Below are 23,515 nucleotides of genomic sequence, written 5' to 3'. Positions count from 1 at the left end.
TCCAGAGTTGTGCTTGTGTGTGTGTGTACGTGTGTGTATGTGTGTGTACGTGTGTGTGTGTGTGGTTGTGCGTGTGTGCGTGTGTCCGTCTGTGTAATGCGTGCACGCTGACTGCATTAACTTGATTGTCACCATCTCTGTGATATATTCAGATGAACCCTGCTCACGCACACACAATCACTTTCCAATTAAAAGATCTTGTCAGGGTCATATTTGATGAGGAGGAAACTAACAGACAGCTTATGAATAAATTCATAATGAACACATTGGGTCTCTTTCGGATAACGACAGGCCGTATTTCTCAGAATATCTGTAGCCACTTTTATATCACATTTAAGAGGGCAGAGATAATTAAAAATCCACCAATGACGATGCAGAATGCACACAATCCAACACACAATAGAAGCAGTTGTACTGCTACACATTTCAAGACATACCCGAAGGGTTGGACAATATTTTTCTCCTCAATCATCTTTAAAAAACGTATACTTAAAAACTGTAAATCCACCAATCCTCCGGTGTTAAAACAATGAAAAAGTCAAATGCTTTATTATATAAATGTTGAAAGTGCGAAAAGATAAGAAAATGGTGCAGTTTGGGGCCATGTGGCGGAGAGTGACATGGAGATGGAGATCCCCATCCCTGTGTAGTAGTGGGTCTGGGCAGGTTGATGTAGTTGATGGAGATTGGGGTGTAGTAGTGGGTCTGGGCAGGTTGATGTAGTTGATGGAGATCCCCATCCCTGTGTAGTAGTGGGTCTGGGCAGGTTGATGTAGCTGATGGAGATTGGGGTGTAGTAGTGGGTCTGGGCAGGTTGATGTAGTTGATGGAGATGGGGGTGTAGTAGTGGGTCTGGGCAGGTTGATGTAGTTGATGGAGATGGAGATGTAGTAGTGGGTCTGGGCAGATTGATGTAGCTGATGGAGATCCCCATCCCTGTGTAGCAGTGGGTCTGGGCAGGTTGATGTTGTTGATGGAGATCCCCATCCCTGTGTAGCAGTGGGTCTGGGCAGGTTGATGTTGTTGATGGAGATCCCCATCCCTGTGTAGTAGTGGGTCTGGGCAGGTTGATGTAGTTGATGGAGATCCCCATCCCTGTGTAGTAGTGGGTCTGGGCAGGTTGATGTAGCTGATGGAGATGGGGGTGTAGTAGTGGGTCTGGGCAGGTTGATGTAGCTGATGGAGATGGGGTGTGTAGTAGTGGGTCTGGGCAGGTTGATGTAGTTGATGGAGATGGGGGTGTAGTAGTGGGTCTGGGCAGGTTGATGTAGCTGATGGAGATGGGGTGTGTAGTAGTGGGTCTGGGCAGGTTGATGTAGCTGATGGAGATGGGGGTGTGTAGTAGTGGGTCTGGGCAGGTTGATATAGCTGATGGAGATGAGGGTGTAGTAGTGGGTCTGGGCAGGTTGATGTAGTTGATGGAGATGGGGGTGTAGTAGTGGGTCTGGGCAGGTTGATGTAGTTGATGGAGATGGGGGTGTAGTAGTGGGTCTGGGCAGGTTGATGTAGTTGATGGAGATGGGGGTGTAGTAGTGGTGGGTCTGGGCAGGTTGATGTAGTTGATGGGGGTGTAGTAGTGGGTCTGGGCAGGTTGATGTAGTTGATGGAGATGGAGATGTAGTAGTGGGTCTGGGCAGGTTGATATAGTTGATGGAGATGGGGGTGTAGTAGTGGGTCTGGGCAGGTTGATGTAGCTGATGGGGGTGTAGTAGTGGGTCTGGGCAGGTTGATGTAGTTGATGGAGATGGAGATGTAGTAGTGGGTCTGGGCAGGTTAATGTAGTTGATGGAGATGGGGGTGTAGTAGTGGGTCTGGGCAGGTTGATGTAGCTGATGGAGATGGGGTGTGTAGTAGTGGGTCTGGGCAGGTTGATGTAGTTGATGGAGATGGGGGTGTAGTAGTGGGTCTGGGTAGGTTGATGTAGTTGATGGAGATGGGTGTGTAGTAGTGGGTCTGGGCAGGTTGATGCAGTTGATGGACATGGGGGTGTGTAGTAGTGGGTCTGGGCAGGTTGATGTAGTTGATGGAGATGTGGGGGGGGGGGGGGTGTAGTAGTGGGTCTGGGCAGGTTGATGTAGTTGATGGCGATGGGGTGTAGTAGTGGGTCTGGGCAGGTTGATGTAGCTGATGGAGATGGGGGTGTAGTAGTGGGTCTGGGCAGGTTGATGTAGTTGATGGAGATTGGGGTGTAGTAGTGGGTCTGGGCAGGTTGATGTAGTTGATGGGGTGTGTAGTAGTGGGTCTGGGCAGGTTGATGTAGCTGATGGAGATGCGGGTGTAGTAGTGGGTCTGGGCAGGTTGATGTAGTTGATGGAGATGGGGGTGTAGTAGTGGGTCTGGGCAGGTTGATGTAGTTGATGGAGATGGGTGTGTAGTAGTGGGTCTGGGCAGGTTGATGGAGTTGATGGAGATGGGGTGTGTAGTAGTGGGTCTGGGCAGGTTGATGTAGTTGATGGAGATGTGGGGGGGGGGTGTGTAGTAGTGGGTCTGGGCAGGTTGATGTAGCTGATGGAGATGGGGTGTGTAGTAGTGGGTCTGGGCAGGTTGATGTAGTTGATGGAGATGGGGGTGTAGTAGTGGGTCTGGGCAGGTTGATGTAGTTGATGTTTGTATGATGTTGTCATTTGTATGTGTATGTTTTGTGTTTATAAAAGATCATCCATTCCTTAATGAAATACCTCATGAGCTGAGGACTTCACTCGAAGTTCAGTTACATCGCTGGTTTCACGACAGTTACAACGCTGGTTTCACGACAGTTACCACGCTGGTTTCACGACAGTTACAACGCTGGTTTCACGACAGTTACAGCGCTGGTTTCACGACAGTTACAACACTGGTTTCACGACAGTTACAACGTTGGTTTCACGACAGTTACAACGTTGGTTTCACGACAGTTACAACGCTGGTTTCACGACAGTTACAACGCTGGTTTCACGACAGTTACAACGTTGGTTTCACGACAGTTACAACGTTGGTTTCACGACAGTTACAATGCTGGTTTCACGACAGTTACAGCGCTGGTTTCACGACAGTTACAATGCTGGTTTCACGACAGTTACAGCGCTGGTTTCACGACAGTTACAACGTTGGTTTCACGACAGTTACCACGCTGGTTTCACGACAGTCACAACGCTGGTTTCACGACAGTTACAACGGTGTTTTCACGACAGTTACAACGCTGGTTTCACGACAGTTACAACGCTGGTTTCACGACAGTTACAACGCTGGTTTCACGACAGTTACAACGTTGGTTTCACGACAGTTACAACGCTGGTTTCACGACAGTTACAACGTTGGTTTCACGACAGTTACAACGTTGGTTTCACGACAGTTACAATGCTGGTTTCACGACAGTTACAATGTTGGTTTCACGACAGTTACCACGCTGGTTTCACGACAGTCACAACGCTGGTTTCTCGACAGTTACAACGCTGGTTTCACGACAGTTACAATGTTGGTTTCACGACAGTTACAACGCTGGTTTCACGATAGTTACAACGCTGGTTTCACGACAGTTACAGCGCTGGTTTCACTACAGTTACAACGTTGGTTTCACGACAGTTACAACGTTGGTTTCACGACAGTTACAATGCTGGTTTCACGACAGTTACAACGCTGGTTTCACGACAGTTACAACGCTGGTTTCACGACAGTTACAATGCTGGTTTCACGACAGTTACCACGCTGGTTTCACGACAGTTACAACGCTGGTTTCACGACAGTTACAACGTTGGTTTCACGACAGTTACAGCGCTGGTTTCACGACAGTTACAGCGCTGGTTTCACGACAGTTACAACGCTGGTTTCACGACAGTTACAGCGCTGGTTTCACGACAGTTACAGCGCTGGTTTCACGACAGTTACAACGCTGGTTTCACGACAGTTACAGCGCTGGTTTCACGACAGTTACAACGCTGGTTCCACGACAGTTACAACGCTGGTTTCACGACAGTTACAGCGCTGGTTTCACGACAGTTACAACGCTGGTTTCACGACAGTTACAGCGCTGGTTTCACGACAGTTACAACGCTGGTTTCACGACAGTTACAACGTTGGTTTCACGACAGTTACAACGTTGGTTTCACGACAGTTACAACGTTGGTTTCACGACAGTTACAACGCTGGTTTCACGACAGTTACAACGGTGTTTTCACGACAGTTACAACGCTGGTTTCACGACAGTTACAACGTTGGTTTCACGACAGTTACAACGCTGGTTTCACGACAGTTACAGCGCTGGTTTCACGACAGTTACAGCGCTGGTTTCACGACAGTTACAGCGCTGGTTTCACGACAGTTACAGCGCTGGTTTCACGACAGTTACAACGCTGGTTTCTCGACAGTTACAGCGCTGGTTTCACGACAGTTACAACGCTGGTTTCACGACAGTTACAACGCTGGTTTCACGACAGTTACAGCGCTGGTTTCACGACAGTTACAACGCTGGTTTCACGACAGTTACAACGTTGGTTTCACGACAGTTACCACGCTGGTTTCACGACAGTTACAACGCTGGTTTCTCGACAGTTACAACGCTGGTTTCACGACAGTTACAACGTTGGTTTCACGACAGTTACAACGCTGGTTTCTCGACAGTTACAACGCTGGTTTCACGACAGTTACAATGCTGGTTTCACGACAGTTACAACGTTGGTTTCACGACAGTTACCACGCTGGTTTCACGACAGTTACAACGCTGGTTTCTCGACAGTTACAACGCTGGTTTCACGACAGTTACAATGTTGGTTTCACGACAGTTACAACGCTGGTTTCACGACAGTTACAACGCTGGTTTCACGACAGTTACAGCGCTGGTTTCACTACAGTTACAACGTTGGTTTCACGACAGTTACAACGTTGGTTTCACGACAGTTACAACGCTGGTTTCACGACAGTTACAACGCTGGTTTCACGACAGTTACAATGCTGGTTTCACGACAGTTACCACGCTGGTTTCACGACAGTTACAACGTTGGTTTCACGACAGTTACAGCGCTGGTTTCACGACAGTTACAACGGTGTTTTCACGACAGTTACAACGCTGGTTTCACGACAGTTACAACGCTGGTTTCACGACAGTTACCACGCTGGTTTCACGACAGTTACAACGCTGGTTTCACGACAGTTACAGCGCTGGTTTCACAACAGTTACAGCGCTGGTTTCACGACAGTTACAACGTTGGTTTCACGACAGTTACAGCGCTGGTTTCACGACAGTTACAACGCTGGTTTCACGACAGTTACAACGCTGGTTTCACGACAGTTACAACGCTGGTTTCACGACAGTTACAACGTTGGTTTCACGACAGTTACAGCGCTGGTTTCACGACAGTTACAACGTTGGTTTCACGACAGTTATAACGCTGGTTTCACGACAGTTACAACGCTGGTTTCACGACAGTTACAACGCTGGTTTCACGACAGTTACAACGCTGGTTTCACGACAGTTACAGCGCTGGTTTCACGACAGTTACAACGCTGGTTTCACGACAGTTACAACGCTGGTTTCACGACAGTTACAACGCTGGTTTCACGACAGTTACAGCGCTGGTTTCACGACAGTTACAACGCTGGTTTCACGACAGTTACAACGCTGGTTTCACGACAGTTGCAATGCTGGTTTCACGACAGTTACAGCGCTGGTTTCACGACAGTTACAACGCTGGTTTCACGACAGTTACAACTTTGGTTTCACGACAGTTACAACGCTGGTTTCACGACAGTTACAACGCTGGTTTCACGACAGTTACAGCGCTGGTTTCACGACAGTTACAACGCTGGTTTCACGACAGTTACAGCGCTGGTTTCACGACAGTTACAACGCTGGTTTCACGACAGTTACAACGCTGGTTTCACGACAGTTACAACGCTGGTTTCACGACAGTTACAACGCTGGTTTCACGACAGTTACAGCGCTGGTTTCACGACATTTACATCGCTGGTTTCACGACAGTTACAGCGCTGGTTTCACGACAGTTACAACGTTGGTTTCACGACAGTTACAACGCTGGTTTCACGACAGTTACAGCGCTGGTTTCACGACAGTTACAACGCTGGTTTCACGACAGTTACAGCGCTGGTTTCACGACAGTTACAGCGCTGGTTTCACGACAGTTACAATGTTGGTTTCACGACAGTTACAACGCTGGTTTCACGACAGTTACAGCGCTGGTTTCACGACAGTTACAACGTTGGTTTCACGACAGTTACAACGCTGGTTTCACGACAGTTACAGCGCTGGTTTCACGACAGTTACCACGCTGGTTTCACGGCAGTTACAACGGTGTTTTCACGACAGTTACAACGTTGGTTTCACGACAGTTACAACGCTGGTTTCACGACAGTTACAGCGCTGGTTTCACGACAGTTACAGCGCTGGTTTCACGACAGTTACAATGCTGGTTTCACGACAGTTACAACGCTGGTTTCACGACAGTTACAGCGCTGGTTTCACGACAGTTACAACGCTGGTTTCACGACAGTTACAGCGCTGGTTTCACGACAGTTACAGTGCTGGTTTCACGACAGTTACAGCGCTGGTTTCACGACAGTTACAGCGCTGGTTTCACGACAGTTACAGCGCTGGTTTCACGACAGTTACAACGCTGGTTTCACGACAGTTACAACGTTGGTTTCACGACAGTTACAACGCTGGTTTCACGACAGTTACAGCGCTGGTTTCACGACAGTTACAGCGCTGGTTTCACGACAGTTACAGCGCTGGTTTCACGACAGTTACAACGCTGGTTTCACGACAGTTACAACGTTGGTTTCACGACAGTTACAACGCTGGTTTCACGACAGTTACAACGCTGGTTTCACGACAGTTACAACGTTGGTTTCACGACAGTTACAGCGCTGGTTCCACGACAGTTACAACGCTGGTTTCACGACAGTTACAACGTTGGTTTCACGACAGTTACAACGTTGGTTTCACGACAGTTACAACGCTGGTTTCACGACAGTTACAACGCTGGTTTCACGACAGTTACAACGCTGGTTTCACGACAGTTACAACGCTGGTTTCACGACAGTGCCTCTTTGTGCTGCCAAAATATCTGCAGGAAATCAATAGTTTTGATTCTGACTTCATTGAGAGTTATATAAGTGGAGTACACGCACACACACAGGCACACACAGGCACACACAGGCACACACAGGCACACAGGCACACACACACACACAGGCACACACACACACACACACACACACACACACACACACACACACACACACACACACACACACACACACACACACACACACACACACACACACACACACACACACACACACACACACACACACACACACACACACACACACACACAGCTGGCTGGTTAGTGATATAATGTATGAATACAGGCTTTGTCAAACCAAACAAGACCGAACGTCATAACACCAGCGCTTATTTCACTGGACCAAGATGCTACCTGTGACTAAAGGGTGTGTGTAACGTAAACTCACCCCATTCCGTACAAATGTGCGCAACCGCGACATTCAAACGAGGCTACAAAGAAAACTAACGGGACTGTAGCGACTGTGTTGACTTCAAAATCTGGGGTGTGAACTACGTTTCTATTCAAGCGTTGATCGACATGGTAACGGCTCTATAGTATTGGAGAAAAGTTGAAAGAACTGACCCTCCGTTACATCGTGACGTGTCATGCCGTAATGTACAGCACGCATAAAGCTACTATTTCTGTCTTACAATCTCTCTCCACCAGGTGTAGCACTCATCGTTTTAAAACAAGAAAAGGACAGTAACGGGGGTAAGGGGGGGATACCTAGGCATTTTTTGCGTCATCACTGTAAGCGATCATGAATCTCAAAGCCGCTGTTTACTTCTGAAGATCACTTTAGCACCGCACTAAAAACCCAACTCAAATTTGACACAAACCTTCAAATAGGTATGTAATGACACATTATATAAACTCTTTATAGTGTTTTGTGTTTTGTTTACATTTTAGAGGCGATAAGGTTATAAGTTGGACAGATCGAGTGAAAAAAAGTAGTTTTCCCATACAGCTCTCCTTCTCACTATCACGCATTAGTTTCGCTTCCCCACCCGCCATTTTTAAAAATACCCGAAGGAGCTCATTGCCTTCTTGAATTATGCAGAAACGGGCAGCGTGAAGGTCTCGGCATGAATTCTGTTGGAAAGGGGAGGAATTGTGCTTTACAATGGTATTGAAATTACAGTTGATCTGGAAGTATTACGTTTTTGGGGCGCTAAATAAGGTCAATTGTACGGACCAAGGCGATGTACAAAAGTGATTGAGTTAACGTTACTGTCTGTAACTGGGTTGTGGGTATGGACCCCGATGATACGCTGTGACTAAAGGGTTTGTGTACGGTCTGTAACTAGAATTTGTGTTTGGACCAAGATGCTACGCTGTGACTAAAGGGTGTGTGTACTGTCTGTAACTAGGATGCAATGGTGTGTACAACTGAAAAGCTTCTCTATTTTGCAGTGTCAAAAACTCACATGGACTAAGACACTAACTGACTGACAGACTGACTGACAGACTGATTGACTGACAGACTGACAGACTGAGTGACTGTCTGATTGACTGACTGACTGATTGACTGATTGACTGACAGTCTGACAGACTGATTGACTGACTGATTGACTGATTGACTGACTGATTGATTGACTGACTGACAGACTGACTGACAGACTGATTGACTGACAGTCTGACAGACTGATTGACTGACTGACTGATTGACTGACAGTGTGACAGACTGATTGACTGACTGATTGACTGACAGATTGACTGACTGACTGATTGACTGATTGACTGACAGTCTGACAGACTGATTGACTGATTGACTGACAGACAGTCTGACAGACTGATTGACTGACTGACTGATTGACTGACAGTGTGACAGACTGATTGACTGACTGATTGACTGACAGATTGACTGACTGACTGATTGACTGATTGACTGACAGTCTGACAGACTGATTGACTGATTGACTGACAGACTGATTGACTGATTGACTGACTGACTGACAGACAGACAGACAGAGAGACAGACAGGTTTAGGGTTGAGGTTAGGGACTCACCGCTCTTCTCTGTTTTGTGGCTGTGTGGTTTGACCAGGTCCAGATCAGGCAGACACGGACACGGTCCCCCACACTTCAGAGCGATGTTCTTCCCTGACTTACACTCCTGGAACTCCAGCGTACACTACAAAACACATAGAGAATCATGGGTAGTGGAGTCTTTCTTCAGAGAGGCAGATGAGGCAGGCAAGACTCGCTTGAGGCACCATTGGACATTCAGCTCTGGTGAACAGATGTAGCCATTAAGAAGTCATGTAAACACACACGCATGCGCATACACACACACTCACACAGATGCCTCTGGTTCTCTTCACCTTGTGTATTAGAGAGAAACAATTTCACGGACAGCCCACAATACAACTGCAGACAACAGTTTACAGTAATCAGGTAATGAACAAATTAAAGTGGTTTTTTAAATGCAAAATAACAAACCTCAAATTGATTTGAAAGATGGTTTTCTTGTCAAACCAAAAAACAATCAAATTTTAAGTCAAATTTGAATAGAATTTGCCTCTGAGGGTCTGGAGAGATGCACGTGTCTCACACAGACACACACACACACACACCATTGAACGTGTCAATGCGTAATTTAATTTGACATTTTTTACCATTCAACCAAGTATATTTATAACAATACGACGCATGAACGTCTGATTCATTCAGTTCCACACGGTTGTGTTAATGGGATTCACAATATAACAGCCACTGTACTAACAGGACCCCTACACTTTTTAATAATTATTAGGTTGGTGCTTATATTTGTCATATGTAACACATGTACAAGTGTGTACAATATGTGTTTTTTGCATACCCCAACTCCCCTTGAGACACCCTCAGAGAGTGGGGTCACTGGCCAGGGTCTGCCATTAGCAACAGTGACCCAGGAGCAGTTTGGGTTAAGTGCCTTGCTCAAGAGCACAGATGGAGTTTACACATAGTCGGCTAGTCGGCTCAGGGATTCGAACTAGCAATCATTCGGTTGCAAGCTCAACGTTCTTAATCCCTAGGCTACCTGTCGCCTGTCTACCATTTGCCAAGGTGGGGATTATAATGCCTGCATATAAACACAACACATTATTGGGCCTACATTAATTAGGTCAAAAGAGTTACTGACCTTTCAACTCTTTCATGTTAGGATATTACATAAACTGGAAAGCGTGAACATGTAGCAACATTGTGTGAATGTTTCTCATTCTTGGTGTCTTTACATATTTAGACATAAATAATTTATTTTCTTACATTTCTGCCATTGTGCACAGCACTATAGACTACGTACAGCATTAAACATTTAGCTAGCATTTGCATACTGCTTGGTAAGAAACCTGATCCCAATTGTTGTATGCATATCTGGGACAGGCTCTGTAATGGCTTTGTTTTTCTGTCTCCTTATGCATTATTATTGAAATGTAAATAATAAATAGCCTACCCTTATTTTTCCCTCCACATTGTTTGCTCAACCCTGTCACAACCTTGACAGAGGGTAAACAGTGCAGGGGTCCTGTTGGTACAGTGGCTGTTATATTGTGGAGTGAATTCCATTAGCACAACCGTGTGGAACTGAATGAATCAGACGTTCACACGTCGTATTGTTATAAATGGACTTGGTTGAATGGTATATAAGTCACATCTTCAAGTTAAAAATATCTTCTTGAGAATACAGGGGGTGCTGTTTTCACATTAGCATAATTGCCTCTACAGATAAAACTGCCTCTTATTCAATTATTGCTGTTACTATATGCATATAACCATATCCCATTGGATAGAAAACAAGCTATGGTTTCTAAAACCGTTCCAATTTTGTCTCTGAGTCAAACACAGGTCATTTCACAGCACTTTCCCTGAGCCAGAAGAAGATTGCAAGATGTGTATGCTCGCTTCAAAGCTCTGCCTATATATGGTCACGCGACCTATGACCCGAAACACACTTCCTTCTTCTTCCTCTGGGTGTCTGGAAGACGTCAGAGGAGAAATTTTTTGTTTATCTTGTACTGACGTGAAATAAGACCTATTTCTTTAGCGTGACCGACAACTTCCGGTTTCTGAGATGCGCGTTTTCAGAGGTGCCATTGTCTTTTGTTATGCTGACGTTACGGATGAAAACTATTTCCGTCTCGAAGTTTGTTTGATACATGTGACCATATCACCGTAATGTATGTTTTTTCAATATAGTTTAATCAGATTATTAGAATTTTTTCGGGAGTTTTGCCGTGTTCCGTTCTTTGAGTTTTTTAACTTTGGACAGGGGCCGTGCCAGTCGACCAGTACCCAGGCTAAATGAAGAGGGGAAGTTGCCATTGTGAATGGATTGAACGACTCATCAGGACTAAGGACACCTTGATCAACATTCTGATGAAAGACCAGCAATAGTAAGACCCAATTTACGATGTTATTTCATATATCTGTCGTGCATGTGAACTGGTCGCGCGCGTCCAGCTGGTTCTGGCTGGCCTGGTTATGCTAATTTAGCGCTACATTTTGTTTTCGCTATAAAACATTTAAAAAATCTGAAATATTGTTTGGATTCACCAGATGTTGGGCTTTCAATGTCTGTACGCTGTGTATTTTTAAGTAATTAGTTATATAACGTTGGTCTCTGTAATTGTTCTAGCTGCATCAGCACTATATCAGATTGCAGCTGCAATGTAGAACTGTGATTTATACCTGAAAAATGCACATTTAAAAAAAAAAAAACTATGCTATACCATAAATATGTTATCAGACTGTCATCTTAAGAATTTGTTTGTTGGTTAGTGGCTATCAATATCTTAGTTTAGCCGAATTGGTGATAGCACCTGATGGAGTAAGAAACTGTTGGAGTAAGAAAATGGTGTCATTTTGCTAACGTGTTTAGCTAATAGATTTACATATTGTGTCTTCCCTGTAAAACATTTAAAAAATCTGAAATGGTGGTTTTATTCACAAGATCTGTGTCTTTCATTGGGTGTCTTGGACTTGTGATTTAATGATATTTAGATGCTACTATTTAATTGTGACGCTATGCTAGCGATGCTAATCAGTGTGGGGGGTGTGGGGGGTGCTCCCGGATCCGGGTTAGATACTCTGTAGAGGATATATACACTACCGTTCAAAAGTTTGGGGTCACTTATAAATGCTGATGCTCCAGATACTCAACTAGTCTAAAGGCCAGTTTTATTGCTTCTTTAATTAGAACAACAGTTTTAAGCTGGGATAAGATAATTGTGAAAGGGTTTTCTAATGATCAATTAGCTTTTTAAAATGATAAACTTGGATTAGTTAACACAACGTGCCATTGGAACACAGGAGTGATGGTTGCTGATAATGGGTCTCTGTACACCTATGTAGATATTCCATAAACAATCTGCCGTTTCCAGCTACAACAGTCATTTACAACATTAACAATGTCTACAATGTATTTCTGATCAATTTTATGTTATTTTAACTTCTTTGGGACTGGGGGCAGTATTGAGTAGCTTGGATGAATAAGGTGCCCAGAGTAAACTGCCTGCTACTCAGGCCCAAAAGCTAGAATATGCATATAATTAGTAGATTTGGATAGAAAACACTCGGAAGTTTCTAAAACTGTTTGAATGATGTCTGTGAGTATAACAGAACTCATATGGCAGGCAAGGACCTGAGAAAAAATCCAACCAGGAAATGGGAAATCTGAGGTTTGTAGGTTTTCAAGTCTTTTCCTATCCAATATACAGTGTCTATGGGGTCATTTGCACTTCCTAAGGCTTCCACTAGATGTCAACAGTCTTTGGAACCTTTTTTCAGGCTTCTACTGTGAAGGGGGAGCGAATAAGAGCTGTTTGACTAAGAGGTCTGGCAGAATGCAATGAGCTAAGTCATGCGCGCAGCCGTGAGAGCGAACTGCGTTCCTTTTAATTTCTAAAGACAACGGAATTGTCTGGTTGAAACATTATTGAAGATTTATGATAAAAAACCTCCTAAAGATTGATTCTATACATCGTTTGACATGTTTCTACGAACTGTAATATCATTTTTTTTACTTTTCGTCTGAACTAATTGCTCGCACATTGTGCATTTGGATTACTGGGCTAAACGCGCAAACAAAAAGGAGGTATTTGGACATAAATGATGGACTTTATCGAACAAAACAAACATTTATTGTGGAACTGGCATTCCTGGGAGTGCATTCCGATGAAGATCATCAAAGGTAAGTGAATATTTATAACGCTATTTCTGAGTTTTTTGACACCTCTCCTTCTTTGGAAAATGGCTGTATGTTTTTCTGACTTGGCGCTGACCTAACATAATCACAAGGTGTGCTTTCGCCGTAAAGCCTTTTTGAAATCTGACACAGCGGTTGCATTATGGAGAAGTTTATCTTTAATCTGTGTTTAACACTTGTATCTTTTATCAATGTTTATGATGAGTATTTCTGTAATTTAAAGTGGCTCTCTGCACTTTCACCGGATGTTTGCTTGAGACAACGCATTTCTGAACATAACACACCAATTTCAAATGAGGTATTTGGACATAAAGATGAACTTTATCGAACAAAACACATTGATTGTCTAACATGGAGTCCTGGGAGTGCCATCCGGTGAAAATCATCAAAGGTTAGTGTTTTGTGACACCTCTCCTTCTTTGGAAAATGGCTGTATGTTTTTCTGTGACTTGGCGCTGACCTAACATAATCGCAAGGTGTGCTTTCGCCGTAAAGCTTTTTTTGAAATCAGACACTGTGGCTGGATTAACGAGAAGTTTATCTTTAAAATGGTGTATAATACTTGTATGTTTGAGGAATTTTAATTATGAGATTTCTGTTGTTTGAATTTGGCGCCCTGCGTTTCACGCTAGCGTCCCACATATCCCAGAGATTAACGGACATTTTTCTTTTTTTTTTCTTTCAAAAACAAGGACATTTCTAAGTGACCCCAAACTTTTGAAAGGTAGTGTATATATATAAAAACAACATGTTCACACGTACAACTATTAATTTATTGCATTTATCCTCCATCATAACACACACGTACAAATGCAACACACACACAACCACACACAACCACACACACTGACTCTCTCCACTCTCTTGCTGACACTTTCAATTTCACACATTCCAATTTAAATCCATCACTTTCTCCCTGACAGTTCTTAGATAGCAGCACTAATGTTGCTTAATCCAATTTGTTGACAAAGGTACGCCGCTCTCCTCTTCTATACATATTGAATTGCCTGTCGAGAGGGAGGAAAGGAAACTGATGAAATATTCCCCAGCCATTTCAATTGACTGCTATATCCAGGCTAGTGAAACACTGGTGGTGTCAGCACCAATAATCTCTGTCTGTGGATGGCTTTGATATGTTTTTAATTATGTACAAACATAGGAAAGAAACTAGGGGTAGAAGTAGAGGGGCAAGTACAGAGAACAGAAGAGGGAGGAGGAAGGAAGGAGAGAAAGACACAGGAAGACAGGGGAAGACTATAATGATAGGGAGAAACAGAGGAAGAGAGAAAGAGAGAAAGAGAGAGTCCATTATTGTTCCACAGTGAGTTGAGGGGGCTGAGAGGTTCACACTGAAACACTACTCATCCAGAGGGTTTAGAGAGAAAGAGGGTGAGTGCAGAGAGAGAGAGAGAGAGAGAGAGAGAGAGAGAGAGAGAGAGAGAGAGAGAGAGAGAGAGAGAGAGAGAGAGAGAGAGAGAGAGAGAGAGAGAGAGAGAGAGAGAGAGAGAGAGAGAGAGAGAGAGAGAGAGAGAGGAGAGAGAGAGAGAGAGAGAGAGAGAGAGAGAGAGAGAGAGAGAGAGAGAGAGAGAGAGAGAGAGAGAGAGAGAGAGAGAGAGAGAGGAGAGAGAGAGAGAGGAGAGAGAGAGAGGAGAGAGAGAGAGAGAGAGAGAGGAGAGAGAGAGAGAGAGAGAGAGAGAGAGAGAGAAGAGTTTAGAAAGAGAGTTTGGAGAGAAGTGGAATGAGCCAGAAGAGAGGAAAAATGTAATGGGCTTTAATCTGCAGGCTACAGTCTCTCAAAAGATAAAAGCATCATTCTGATAATAGGATCTGAAGTATGTGTGTGTGTTATGTGTGTGTGTATGTATGTGTATACACGTATGCATGTGAGAATCCAACATCATTCCACACACTATATAAGAGCACCACACTACAAGGACTGGATTCTTAGCCCAGGCGTAACCACTATATTGGTCTCAGTAAGGACGACATCACTCTACCACCTGAGGCCACACATTTGTCCAGACCAGTCAGAGGGAGCCAGAGGGAGCAGGGGAAGAAGAGAAGAGAGGAGAGCGGGACACCCCTGCCACCCATTTGCTCCTCTCCTCCTTCTCTCTCTGATGGAGAGTGACAGCCCATATCCCCCTCTTTACTTCTGGAGTGGACCAGGCAAAGGGGAGTGGGGGAGGGATAGAAGGTGTGTGTGTGTGTGTGTGTGTGTGTGTGTGTGTGTGTGTGTGTGTGTGTGTGTGTGTGTGTGTGTGTGTGTGTGTGTGTGTGTGTGTGTGTGTGTGTGTGTGTGTGTGTGTGTGTGTGTGTGTGTGTACGTGTGTACGTGTGTTAACAACAGAACCCCAGTGAGAAGAGCACAGATTGATCTCTGTGAAGCTATATGGCCTCCCTCAAGTCATTCCTTCTTAGTGGAAACAAAGGCCAGATTAGATTGTGTGTGGGTGGGTGGGAATTTGCAAGCCTGTGTGCGTGTGGTTACAGCAGAGTATTTAGCTATTAAAGGGTGACAGAGGGGGTGAGGTGGAATTGTAGGGGAGCGAGGGATGGATCATTGGGAGGGTGAAAGAAAGTGAAGGAGTGGACGAGATAGGGAGGAGAAGAGAGGAGAATAGAGGAAAAGAGAGGAGAAGAAAGGAGAAGAGGGGAGAAGAGGGGAGAAGAGAGGAGAAGAGGGGAGAAGAGAGGAGAAGAGATGAGGGGAGAAGAGAGGAGAAGAGAGGAGAAGAGGGAGAGGGCGTTTTTCTCCAGACGAAGGACTGTGGAATCAAATATAGCCGGTGGACACAGTTTATCCTCTGCATCATCCATCATGGCTGCCATGCTCATTTACGGAACATCGCCATTCCAAAGCGTTCTCTTTGTGTATGTGGTGTGTGTGCATGCATGCGTGCGTGTGACAAGGAGAGAAGGGGGGCAGGGAGGCTGGCTGAGGAGATGGAGGGTGGTGAAGGGTGGTTAGTTTTTTCCCATGCTTGGGTAATTCTGGCTGAGCTAACAATTGACCTTGCTGTCATTCATGTTATAACTTTAAAGATGCTGCAAAGATTGCCATTGTCTGACTGCTACATTCTACAAAGTACAAACATACCCGCCCTTCCGATCGTTGTGGGAGCGAATCACTTGAGGTGTTGCAGTTAAGCACCGCCCTCGCCCAATTCTGATACTTCCAAATAACCAGTGAGGAAAACCTGAAAACCGGAACTAATGCTGCTCGGGTCCTACGCATCCCCTTCAGTCCTGGCAGATTCTCTCCGTCTACACGCAGAATCTTCCCACAGGAGATTAGTAGATAAATGACCGTAAAACTACGAACACCCAAACAAGAGAGATAAAAGAAAGAGAGATCGAGGGAGAGAGCAAGATGGGGTGGGGGGTGGGGGGGTGGGGGGGGGTATGTGTCTCACCTTAGAGGAGTAGGTGTGTCCATCAGATCCACACACAGGGCTGGGGTGGATGACAGGGCATGGCCTACACTTCCCATGGGCCCCTGCCCTGTGTTTGTGGGCCAAGCTTCCTTTCCTCGGTTTCACACTGTGTGAGAGAGAAAGAGAGAGAGAGAGAGAGACATAGAGGGAGGGAGGGAGGTAAAAAGAGAGAGAGGGAGAGAGAGAGAGAGAGAGAGAGAGATAAACAGAGCGAGAGAGAGACAGTGAGTGACACACATGGGATATAGTTACTCAAAAATAAGCTACCAGATATGATTGTTGAGTTAATCAAATTGTACAATTTTAATTGCATACAAATTGCATTCAAATTGCACAGTGTAGCAGTCAAATAGTCCCTGTGCCCAGAACACTAAGGTAACCTGCCTAAATGACTACCGACCCGTAACACTTATGTCTGTAGCCATGAAATGCTTTGAAAGGCAGGTCATGGCTCACATCAAAACAATTATCCCAGAAACCCTAGACCCACTCCAATTTCCATACCGCACCAACAGATCCACAGATGACGCAATCTCTATTGCACTCCACACTGCCCTTTCCCACCTGGACAAAAGGAACATCTATGTGAGAATGCTATTCATTGACTACAGCTCAGCATTCAACACCATAGTGCCCTCAAAGCTCATTGCTAAGCTAAGGACCCTGGGACTAAACACCTCCCTCTGCAACTGGATCCTGGACTTTCTGATGGGCCGCCCCCAGGTGGTAAGGGTATTTAACAACACATCCGCCTGGCTGATCCTCAACACGGGGGCCCCTCGGGGGTGAGTGCTCAGTCCCCTCCTGTACTCCCTGTTCACCCACGACTGCGTGGCCAAGCACAACTCCAACACCATCATTAAGTTTTCTGATGACACAACAGCGGTAGGCCTGACCCCCGACAACGACGAGACAGCCTATAAGGAGGAGGTCAGAGCCCTGGCCGTGTGATGCCAGGACAACAACCTCTCCCTTAACGTGATCAAGACAAATGAGATTATTGTGGACTACAGGAAAAAGAGGACCGAGCACGCCCCCATTCTCATCGACGGGGCTGCAGTGGAGCAGGTTGAGAGCTTCAAGTTCCTTGGCGTCCACATCAACAACAAAGTAACATGGTCCAAGCATACCAAAACAGTCATGAAGAGGGCACGACAAAACCTATTCCCCCTCAGGAGACTGAAAAGATTTGGCATGGGTCCTCAGATCCTCAAAAGATTTTACAACTGCACCATTGAGAGCATCCTGACTGGTTGCATCACTGCCTGGTATGGCAACTGCTCGGCCTCCGACCACAAGGCACTACAGAGGGTAGAGCGTACGGCCCAGTACATCACCGGGGCCAAGCTTCGTGCCATCCAGGACCTCTATACCAGGCGGTGTCAGAGGAAGGCCCTAAAACTTGTCAAAGACTCCAGCCACCCTAGTCATAGACTGTTCTCTCTGCTACCGCACGGCAAGCGGTACTGGAGCGCCAAAGTCTAGGTCCAAGAGGCATCTAAACAGCTTCTGCCCCCAGCCATAAGGCTCCTGAACAGCTAATCAAATGGCTGCCCAGACTACCTGCACCCCCCCCCCCCCCCTCCCCCACGCTGCTGCTACTCTCTGTTTTTATCTATGCATAGCCACTTTGACAACCCTACCTGCATGTACATAATTATCTCAAATACCTCGACACCGGTGCCCCCGCACATTGACTCATTGACTCTGTACTGGTATGCGTCCATATGCGTTGATTCAAGAATGAAGTAGACAAAATCTAAGCCACGTCCTAGTCTCAGCCAGTATGTTGTCAAGGAGACAAAGTTTGGTTGTTGTTTTGTGTTAAACTGTCAGTTTCTGGCTAGACAAAAAGATAGATAAGGAAATTGAGTTGGTAAGAAGAAAGTAGGGAGTGATGAGAAAACAGGCTTTAATTATTGTTTTTCTTATCTCTTACTTTTTTTAAACTTTTTTTTTCTTTCGTTCTTTTCTTACAACTGCATCGTTGGTTAAGGGCTTGTAAGTAAGCATTTCACTGTAAGGTCTAACACCTGTTGTATTCGGCGCATGTGAAAATATTTGATTTGATTTGAGTTAGGATTGCAAGGAATTATATTCCGCACAATCATAGCTGGGCAACTGCCATTGCTTTGTATGAGACTTGCTTTACACTCCACTCTCTTCTTCAGCCATTCTGTAGATACAGAAGTCTGCCAACTAACCTCCAAGTTCCAAATGGTCCATAACAATAACAGTATTTAACAAGAACATGGCTGATCACTCCAATCTAATTGTCTTGGTGCCAAGATGGCGCCCGAAGCGACCGCTACTATTTCAACTCTCAAAGCGAGGGGATGCACATCCATGACTCAGCCTCACTCCTGGTGGATAGTTCATGCTGCTTGTCAGTGTAGACCAGAGTAATGGAGGCCTGGTCCGCCAGGGCCTTTTCTATATGGAGGGTAATTACATCGGATCAAATCCCACAGCAATCTTCTTGTTAGGTGGTCTGCTCTGTCTGATGAAGCATCACCTTTTTGTCTACAATAACACTGAGGTGTGAGATATAGAATACAACCCTTCACAGAAATCAATCTGACCACTGGGCTGTATGGTGAATGTCAATACACTGACTGAGAATGAACAGGGTCTTCCACAGATTCTGTCACAGATCTCTGGCTGTCAGACGGGTACATTCCCATTCAGGTTAACGGCAGCGCAGTGCGGCAGGCAGACACCACCTTGATGTCTATAATTATCCATCTGTTGTGAAACAAACACTATAATAACAGATTAGACATGCCACTTGCTGCCAACACTCACTAGTGAATAAAAAAACAATTATGTCTGATAATACGGTTGAATATGAAACGTTGATGAGACTGATTAGCATCTCCTTAAGATGTCCCCCACTTCTCCTCCTCCCTCCTCTCCTTCTCGCAGCTGCTCCTGAAAGCCCAGGAGAGCGGAAATGTGTGTGTGTGTGTGTGTGTGTGTGTGTGTGTGTGTGTGTGTGTGTGTGTGTGTGTGTGTGTGTGTGTGTGTGTGTGTGTGTGTGTTCAAGTGTGTGCTTCCTCTAGTCAGGGTATCTATGTCTGGGTGGATAACACCTTACGCATGGTGAAGGAGAGAGGGATCACTGTCAGATAGCTGTGTGTCTATCACCCGTGTGTATTGCCATGCTTGTGGTCTCTGGTGTGTGTTAGGTGTCGGGCTGTGATGGGATGGAGTGTGTCTGTGAGTGGGGTGCATTAGGCTAACAGACCACCCCTGGATACCCTGCTGTGAACCCGTCAGACATCATTCTGACTGACGGAGCACAGGGTTGGAGGGAGGGAGAGATGGAGCGAGAGAGAGACAGACAGAATAACACACAGCATCCCACTCTCCTTCTTTCCCTCCCTCTATCTTTGTATCTCTCTGTCCATCTGTCTGTCTTCATTAGCCTTCCTCTTTAGTGCTCCTGGTGCATCTCCCCTCCTCAGGTTCAGCTGTGTGCTGTCAGACCCAGACATCACCTCTACCTCACTCCTGTGAGCGGTCACTTTAGGCTAATGTCGTTTCACTTGACACATTTCACACACACACACACACACACACACACACACACACACACACACACACACACACACACACACACACACACACACACACACACACACACACACACACACACACACACACAGTGGAAATTAAGATTTGGTAAAGGGAACAGTACTTGTATAAGCCCCACCTGGTAGACATACTGTACATGAACCAGTGCCCATCCCATAATTTCACCTTATAACTTAAATGAGTTACATCCCAAATATCCCCCTGCAGGCGTCATGATGAAGCCCTCGATCAAGTGGGTTACTGAGCTAAGCAGAGCACCAGACAGTGTGTGGCGGGTTCTGTTCCTGATATATTCTGTGTTTGTAACTGGATTAGCAGAACAGTGGTAGCTACAGTAGATGTGTTGGGAACCCTCCAGTGATGTCTCACTGCATTGGCTCAGCCACGGCTCTGTTTGTGTTTGTATACCCACGGGGCGTCAGTAATTATGAGCAACAAGCACTTATTCCCACTTAACGGCCATTGCATAATTGATATTTGTTTGTATTAAACTGAAGAGGAGAGAGACAGGCGCAGGATCAAGCATCAAGGGCGGCCCATGCCTCCCCTCTCCTCCTCTTCCTTTTCCTTCTCTCCTTCTCTCCTCCCCTCCTCCTCCTCTCCCTCCTCCTTTTCTCCCTCCTCCTCCTCCTGCTCTCTCTCCTCCTCCTGCTCTCCCTCCTCCTCCTCCCCTTCCCCCTGCTCTCCCTCCTCCTCCCACTTCTCTCCCTCCTCCCCCCTTCCTCCTTCTCTCCCTCCTCCTCCTCCTTTCCCCACAGAGATCCTACATGTAATTCTATGCAATCCCCTCTTCCCCCCTCCCCTTCTCTTCTTCTCTCTGTCAATCAAACTCCATCTCAGTGGGGTCTTTGGCCTTTGTCGTGAAGAGCAGTAATAGAAGAAGGTTTGATGAAATCTCATGCAGAGTACATACCTCCATGGAATTTAATGGACATAGAGAAAGGCTATTGCAATGTAGTGATTAACAGCCAGGTGGGTGGTGGCTAATACCAGGCCGGGGCTGCTGTAAGTAACTAAATTCTATACATTATCAAGGCCATAACGACGCTAACGAAAGAAAGACAATCAATTTGGAACTTTTTCTCTTACCTGTGTGCAGACTGCTTGTCGTTGGTGTTGGTGCAGATGGCTGTCTGAAAGTCGTGGCTGACACACACTCTGTGAGGAGGGCAGCGCACCTTCACACATGGGTTTTTAGTGGCGTCCAGAGCTACCGGGAGAGAGAAGGGACAAAATGAATCACTAAATAACAGGGCCACACCCACGTCAATTCAACGTCTATTCCACGTTGGTTCAACGTCATTTCATTGGAATGATGTGGAAACAAAGTTGATTCAACCAGTGTGTGCCCAGTGGGCTTTAAGGGATTCAATTATGACCTACCATTAGCAGCGGTACAAATATACATTTTAACAAGACCAGTAAGATCAGAATGTACTCCCGTAATCAGACAACAGAGAATATGGATAGAAAGGAACAGAGTCTACTCAATACTAGGAGATGCCTTTCAATCATTCAGACACAGAGATAAAGCAAAAGAATGACATGAAAACCCCTGAGTGTAAACTCACCCTCACAACCTAACAACGCAGTGCTTTGATAAATGGCTGTCCTCGCCATGAGCATTTCTGTCAATGCCAGTAACCATAAAAGAGAGGGGAGAGAAGGGGAGCGAGGAGAGGAGGAGTGGGTGAGAGTGAGGAGGTGAAAAAAGAGAAGAGAAAGTGTGTGTGTGTGTGTGTGTGTGTGTGTGTGTGTGTGTGTGTGTGTGTGTGTGTGTGTGTGTGTGTGTGTGTGTGTGTGTGTGTGTGTGTGTGTGTGTGTGTGTGTGCGCGTGCATGTGGCTTATAACAGTGATAAGACCCCCAAACGCTCCAGGATCTAAACCATATGATAGTTGTAATCCATTCCAACATTCAGAAATCCCATATTGCATTTAGAGAATTAAGAATCATAGGGAAAGAGTTGGAGATTTTAACGTAGGTAGAGTTTCTGTAGTGTGACCCTTCTGGGCCTGCCTCATCAGAACTCCGGGCAAGCAAGTCATATAGCCCTGTCAGCGCTCACATCAATCTCCACGGCAACATTATCGCCATAGCTGCGAGACACAGGTGGCTGGCGTCCAAGGTGACGAAGATCAAAGACACACATTGGCTCTGAGCGTTCCGAGCATTTTGTCATTTCACGCTACGCTTACGACACAAATCCACCCACCGGGGACAGAGAGAGAGGCATAAAGAAAATGGGAGAGGGAGGGGAAGAAAGAGAGAGAGCTATGAAATGGAGAAATAGGGAGGACTGTGGGTGTGGGTTGGGGGGGGCTTTCTCAGCTATTCTCCGGAGAGGAGGGGAGAGAAGTGGTTAGAAGTGGAGAGAAGTGGAGAGGAGAGGAGAGAAGTGGAGAGGAAAGACGTGGAGGAAAGACATGGAGAGGCGTGGAGAGGAGAGGAGTGGAGAGGAGAGAAGTGGAGAGGAGTGGAGAGGAGAGAAGTGGAGAGGAGAGTAGAGGAGTGGAGAGGAGAGGAGTGGAGAGGAGTGGAGAGAAGTGGAGAGGAGAGAAGTGGAGAGGAGTGGAGAGGAGAGGAGTGGGGTGGTGGAGACAAGAGGAGTGGAGAGGAGAGGAGTGGAGATAAGTGGAGAGGAGTGGCGACGAGAGGAGTGGAGAGAAGAGGAGTGGAGAGGAGTGGAGAGGAGAGGAGAGGAGTGGAGAGGAGATGAGTGGAGAGGACTGGAGAGGAGTGGAGAGAAGAGTAACAGGATAGAAAAAGAAACCCACCAACAACCAAACAACAGCAAACTGTTGTGACTACAACCTGATCAAAGAAGGATCGTGTAGAGAAGCTCATCCTCATTCCCAAGAATAACAACCTAACAACCTAAAAACAACTTCAAAGCCAAAAGGCCTCTGTACAGCTGAACCCCTTAGATAACTCATTAGAGTACCTCTGATAACAAGACAAGCTAGTGGCCAGGCCTCAATTATCTCACTAATGGGTTGTGTTTGAGCTACGTCTGCCGTGTGATGTCAACACGAGCACTCCCTGACCCACAACACATCCTACACCAGTGGTTGTAACCTGCTTTAGTCCCGGAACACACCCCCGTTATGCAGATATAAATATGATATTATCTGTTTGCATCTTAAGTCCACACAAGTGATACACTAAAAGTTAAAGGAGGCATGTTTTTGAAGACGTTTAAGGGAGTACTTGAACGGGAGATACAGGCATGTTT

At 45.8% G+C, this 23,515-nt stretch overlaps 1 protein-coding gene across 1 annotated transcript in view; it reads right to left on the bottom strand.

Moving 5' to 3' along the window:
- LOC129827278 (testican-1-like) overlaps positions 1-23,515 on the bottom strand; it is a 300,288-nt gene that overhangs the window by 86,308 nt on the left and 190,465 nt on the right. The window contains exons 4-6 of the mRNA XM_055888009.1: positions 21,371-21,491; positions 16,664-16,790; positions 9,071-9,194 (exon numbers count right to left, since the gene is read on the bottom strand). Coding sequence (XP_055743984.1) covers positions 9,071-9,194; positions 16,664-16,790; positions 21,371-21,491 — 372 coding nt within the window. The remainder of the gene's footprint in view (positions 1-9,070; positions 9,195-16,663; positions 16,791-21,370; positions 21,492-23,515) is intronic.

The sequence above is a fragment of the Salvelinus fontinalis genome, chromosome 29 (assembly GCF_029448725.1).
Source record: "Salvelinus fontinalis isolate EN_2023a chromosome 29, ASM2944872v1, whole genome shotgun sequence".
Lineage (NCBI taxonomy): Eukaryota > Metazoa > Chordata > Actinopteri > Salmoniformes > Salmonidae > Salvelinus > Salvelinus fontinalis.
This window is presented reverse-complemented; position numbering and strand designations above follow the sequence as displayed.